At 38.1% G+C, this 6,000-nt stretch overlaps 1 protein-coding gene across 1 annotated transcript in view; it reads right to left on the bottom strand.

The window, feature by feature from the left end:
- LOC100475639 (phospholipid-transporting ATPase FetA) overlaps positions 1 to 6,000 on the bottom strand; it is a 121,519-nt gene that overhangs the window by 66,367 nt on the left and 49,152 nt on the right. Inside the window, exon 3 of the mRNA XM_034665560.1 lies at positions 1,542 to 1,600. Within this exon, the coding sequence (XP_034521451.1) occupies positions 1,542 to 1,600 (59 nt within the window). The remainder of the gene's footprint in view (positions 1 to 1,541; positions 1,601 to 6,000) is intronic.

Below are 6,000 nucleotides of genomic sequence, written 5' to 3'. Positions count from 1 at the left end.
ATTTGCAAATGACACTACAGATAAAAGACTGGTATCCAAGATCTACAAAGAACTTCTGAAGCTCAATACACGAGAAACAAACAAATCATAAAATGGGCAGAAGATATGAACACTTTTCCAATGAAGACATACATNCAGGATCACGCCCTGAGCCGAAGGCAGACGCTCAACGACTGAGCCACCCAGGAGCCCCTGGAGTATGAATTTTAAATATACATCTTTTTATGAGTTATTAATAAATAAGTGAAAATGAACAACCTAATAGAAAATGGGCAAAAAAGTAGTTTCCATACAAAGAAATACAGAAGATTAATTAACATGAAAAGATTATTGAACTCACTTGAAATTAAGGAAAGATAAATAACAAAATATCGTTTTTCATTCTAGAGCCTGGGAAAGATGAAAAAGATTGATAATACCTAGTCTGGCAGCAATATGGAGAAATGAGCAGTCTCTACTGTAGGTAGAAATATAAATAGATATAATCTTTTTAGAGGGAAGTCTGGCAATATGCATCACAATTTTTAATGTGTTTTCCCTTTGATCCAGCCAATTCACTTCTAGGAAATTCTCATATATTCACACAAGTGGCACCTGGGTAGCTCAGTCTGTTAAGTGTCCAAATCCTGGTTTCTGCTCAGGTCATGACTTTGGGGGCCTGAGATAGAACCCTGCATTGGGCTCTCCACTCAGCAGGGAGTCTTCTCCCTTCCCTCTGCCCCCTCCTCCCACTCTTGCACTTTTTCTCTCTCTCTAAAACAAAAATATCTTTAAAAAAAGATATATTCACACAAATGTGACAAAATTTATGATTAATGGTGTTCATTCAGAACCATTTATCACAGCAAAACACTGGAGACTACTTTTTGGAGGGGGCATCTGGATATGAATGGAAACATTTTATTTCATTTTATTTTATTTTATTAAGGTTTATTTATTTATTTTAGAGAGAGAGAGTATGTGCGTGCGTGAGCCAGGGGAGGGGCAGAAAGAGAGGGAGAGAGAAAATCTCAAGCAGACGCGGCCCTGATGTGGAGATGATCTCACGACCCCAAGATCATGACCTCAGCCAAAACCAAAAGTCGGACGTTTAACTGACTGAGCCACCCAGGCACCCCTGAATGGACACATTTTAAATGTTCATCAATAGGAGACTGATAAAATAAATTAAGGTATATTGAAAACAGTGGAAAACCATGCCACTGTTAGATCTGTATGTATTGTCACAGACGTCAAAGTGGAAAAAAAATTGTTCAACTATGACTTCATTTGTGCAAGAAAAAGCTACAGTATCTCTTTTCTAGAAGTTATATATGAAACCCAAAATCTGAGATATATTCTCTCCTGGGCCTAGGTCACTAGAATTAATTTTGGTTTCTGAGCCCCCACTATACCAGCTGTCATCGTATAGGAGCTTGAAAGAAAGCAGAACCTATGTTGTAGGATCCACATCTACAATGAATTCCTGCCCCACTCACAAAGGGGAATATTAGAGGAGAATACCAGCCCCCTTCTGAAGTAACTAGAGGCCTGATACTCACAGGATATCCAAATTTAGAGTTGAGTTCTCTGCCGTTGGCTTGCAGATATCTCACTTGTTCTGCAAAGAGGAGAGAAATGTTGAGAAGGATAACCCTCTATAGATCAGCCTGGGATGCTGGCTGCTAGTAAAGACTTCACTGCATCTTCACGCTTTCTCACTGAGGAGGATTATGTCTACAAATGGAATTTTTGTCTCTATTCGAAGAATCAAGAAATACAATAAAAATGGAAATCTGCAAATGTTAAAGCTTTCTGGAGGCAACAGGACAAGAAACTTTTGAGGAGTTTTGTGCCATGAATGCCTCTAGTAATTCTAGATTATGTCTCTACAGACAACAGGATAGCTGTACCAACATTACTGCTAAACACAGAAATCCAGCCCTCTCCAATTAGTCAATCCCAGCACCTTATTTTAAAGTACCTGAGGTCCTTTCCAAAGCAGCTTTTCCTAAACTGGCTTAATGAAATTTAAATCAATAAATCATTATTAGTCATCTATTGTACAGAGGCCAATGTGTTTGATCCTGTGGGGGGATAAAAAGATGAGTAAGACACAGTCCCTGACTTCAAAGGACCTGCCGTTTAGTAGGAGTGAGCTTGATAACTATAAACATGACAAAACCATCACATCAAAGCACATAGGTGTTATGAACTATTACAAATAGTGAGCCCATTATTGTGTTATGAAAAATCTTTTTTTGTGTATTTCTATTTTTTACACTTTTAAAATTTAAATTCATTTAATGAACATATAATGTATTATTGGTTTCAGAGATATAGGCCTATGATTCATCAGTTTTATATAATACCCAGTGCTCATTACATCATATGCCCTCCTTAATGTCCATCACCCAATTACCCCATCCCTCCACCTCCTCCCCTCCAGCAATCCTGTTTGTTTCCTGATTAAGAGTCTCTTATGGTTTGTCTCCCTCTCTGGTTTCATCTTACTGTATTTTTTCCTCTCTTCCCCTATGACCCTCTGTTTTGTTTCTTAAATTCACATATCAGTGAGATCACATGATAATTGTCTTTCTCTGATTGACTAATTTCACTTGGCATAATACCCTCTAATTCCATCCACGTCATTGCAAATGGCAAGATTTCATTTTTTGATGGCTGCATAATATTCCATTGTATGTATATACCACATCTTCTTTATCCATTCATCTGTCAATGGACACCTGGGCTCTTTACATAGTTTGGCTATTGTGGACACTGTTGCTATAAACATTGGGGTGCAGGTGCCCTTTCGGGTCGCAATATTTAAATTCTTTGGATAAATGTCTAGTAGTGCAATTGCTGGGATGGAGGTTAGTTTATTTTTAACTTTTTGAGGAAACATCATACTGTTTTCCAGAGCGGCTGCACCAGCTTGCATTCCCACCAACAGTGTAAGAGGGTTCCTCTTTCTCCACCTCCTCGCCAATATCCTTTGTTCCCTGAGTTGTTAATTTTAGCCATTCTGAACAGTGTGAGGTGGTATCTCATTGTGGTTTTGATCTGTATTTCCCTGATGCCAACTGATGTTGAGCATTTCTTCATGTGTCTATTGGCCATTTGTATGTCTTCTTTGGAGAAATGTCTGCTCATGTCTTCTGCCCATTTCTTAACCAGATTTTTTTTTATTTTTTGGGTGTTGAGATTGGTAAATTCTTTATAGATTTTGCATATTAGCCCTTTATCTGACAAGTCATTTGCAAATATCTTCTCCCATCCCACAGGCTGCCCTTTAGTTTTGTTGACTCTTTCCTTTGCTGTGCAAAAGTTTTTTATCCTGATGAAGTTCCAAGGGTTTGTTTTTGCTTTTTTCCCCTTGCCTTTGGAGATATGTCTATCAAGAAGTTACTGTGGCTGAGGTCAAAGAGGTTGTTGCCTGTGTTCTCCTCTAGGATTTTGATGGATTCCTGTCTCACATTTAGGTCTTTTCATCCAGTTTGAGTCTGTTTTTGTGTATGGTGTGAGGAAATTCATTCTTCTGCGTGTGGCTGTCCAATTTTCCCAACACCATTTGTTGAAGAGACAATCTCTTTTCCATTGGATATTCTTTCTTGCTTTGTTGAAGATTAGTTGACCATAGTGTTGAGGGTCCATTTCTGCGTTCTCCATTCTATTCCATTGATCTATGTGTATGTTTTTGTGCTAGTACCATACTGTCTTGATGATTACAGCTTTGTAATAGACCTTGAAGTCTGGAATTGTGATGCCTCCAGCTTTGGTTTTCTTTTTTCAACATTCCTTTGGCTATTCGGGGTCTTTTCTTGTTCCAAACAAATTTTAGGATTATTTGTTCCAGCTCTGTGAAAAATGCTGATGGTATTTTGATAGGCATTGCACTGAATGTAGAGATTGCTTTGGGTAGCATAGACATTTTAACGATATTTGTTCTTCCTATCCATGAGTTTTTCCATTTCTTTGTATCTTCCTCAATTTCTTTCATAAGTGTTCTATAGTTTTCAGAGTACAGATCCTTTACCTCTTTGGTTAGGTGTATTCCTAGGTATCTTATGGTTTTTGGTGCAATTCTAAGTGGGATCGATTCCTTGATTTCACTTTCTTCTGTCTCATTGTTAGTGTATAGAAATGCAACTGACTTCTGTGCATTGATTTGATATCCTGTGACTTTGCCGAATTCCTGTATCAGTTCTAGCAATTTTTTGGTGGTGTCTTTTGGGTTTTCTACATAGAGTATCATGTCATCTGCGAAGCATGAAAATTTGACCTCTTCTTTGCCCATCTGGATGCCTTTTCTTTTTATTGTCTGATTTCTGAGGCTATGACTTCATGTACTTGTTGAAAAACAGTGGGGAAGGTGGACATCCCTGTCATGTTCCTGATCTTGGGGGGAAAGCTCTCAGTTTTTCTCCATCGAGAATGATATTCGCTGTGGGTCTTTTGTATATGGCTTTTGTGATGTTGAGGTATGTTCCCTCTATTCTTGCACAATGGAGAGTTTTTATCAAGAAAGGATGCTGTATTTTGTCAAATGCCTTTTCTGCATCTATTGGCAAGATCATATGGTTCTTGTCCTTTCTTTTATTAATATGTATATCACATTGATTGATTTGCAAATGTTGAACCATCCTGGTAGCCCAGGAATAAATCCTGCTTGGTCATGGTGAATAATCCTTTTAATGTACTGTTGGATCCTATTAGTTAGTATCTTGGTAAGAATTTTTGCATCCATGTTTATCAGGGATATTGGTCTGTAATTCTCCTTTTTGTGGGGCCTTTGTCTGGTTTTGGGATCAAGGTAATGCTGGCTTCATAGAATGAGTTTGGAAGTTTTCTTCCCATTTCTATTTTCTTTCTTTTTTTTTTATTTTGTTAAAGCTTTTAAATTCGTTTTTCTCATAATAATATTTTTATTATATTATGTTATTCACCATACAGTACATCCCTGGTTTTTGATGTAAAGTTCGATGATTCATTAGTTGCGTATAACACCCAGTGCACCATGCAATACGTGCCCTCCTTACTACCCACCACCAGCCTATCCCATTCCCCCACCCTCCTCCCCTCTGAAGCCCTCAGTTCGTTTTTCAGAGTCCACAGTCTCTCATGCTTCATTCCCCCTTCTGATTACCCCCCCCCCCCCCGGAATAGTTTCAGAAAAATAGGTATTATTTCTTCTTCAACTGTTTGGTAGAATTCCTCTGTGAAGCCCTGGGAATATGGCCCTGGACTCTGTTTGCTGGAAGATTTTTTGATTACTGATTCAATTTCTTTGCTGGTTATGGGTCTGTTCAGGTTTTCTACTTCCTGTTTTAGTTTTGGTAGTTTATATGTCTCTAGGAATGCGTCCATTTCTTCCAGATTGCCTAATGTTGGCATATAGTTGCTCATAATATGTTCTTATAATTGTTTGTATTTCTTCAGTGTTGGTTGTGATCTCTCCTCTTTCATTCATGGTTTTACTTATTTGGGTCCCTTCTCTTTTCTGTTTGATAAGTCTGTCAAGGGGTTTATCAATTTTATTAATTCTTTCAAAGAACCAACTCCTAGTTTCATTGATCTCTTCTACTGTTCTTTTTATTTCTATATCATTGATTTCTGCCCTAATCTTTATTATTTCTCTTCTCCTGCTGGATTTAGGCTTTATTTGCTGTTCTTTCTCCAGCTCCTTTAGGGGTAAGGTTAGGTTGTGTATTTGAGACTTTTCTTATTTCTTGAGGAAGGCCTGTATTGATATATACTTCCCTTTTAGGAGGCCTTTGCTGCATCCCAAAGGTTTTGAATAGTTGTATTTTCATTTTCATTTGCTTCCATGCATTTTAATTTTTTAAAATTTTAAAAAAGATTTTATTTATTTATTTGACAGAGAGAGAGAACACAAGTGGGGGGAGCAGCAGGCAAGGGAAAGGGAGAAGCAGACTCCCCGCTGAGCAAGGAGCCTGATGTGGGGCTTGATACTAGGACCCTGAGATCATGACCTGAGCTGAAGGCAGATGCTGAACT

This window comes from Ailuropoda melanoleuca, chromosome 7, assembly GCF_002007445.2.
Source record: "Ailuropoda melanoleuca isolate Jingjing chromosome 7, ASM200744v2, whole genome shotgun sequence".
Lineage (NCBI taxonomy): Eukaryota > Metazoa > Chordata > Mammalia > Carnivora > Ursidae > Ailuropoda > Ailuropoda melanoleuca.
The sequence above is the reverse complement of the archived record's forward strand: the minus strand, read 5'-3'. Positions and strand labels throughout refer to the sequence as shown.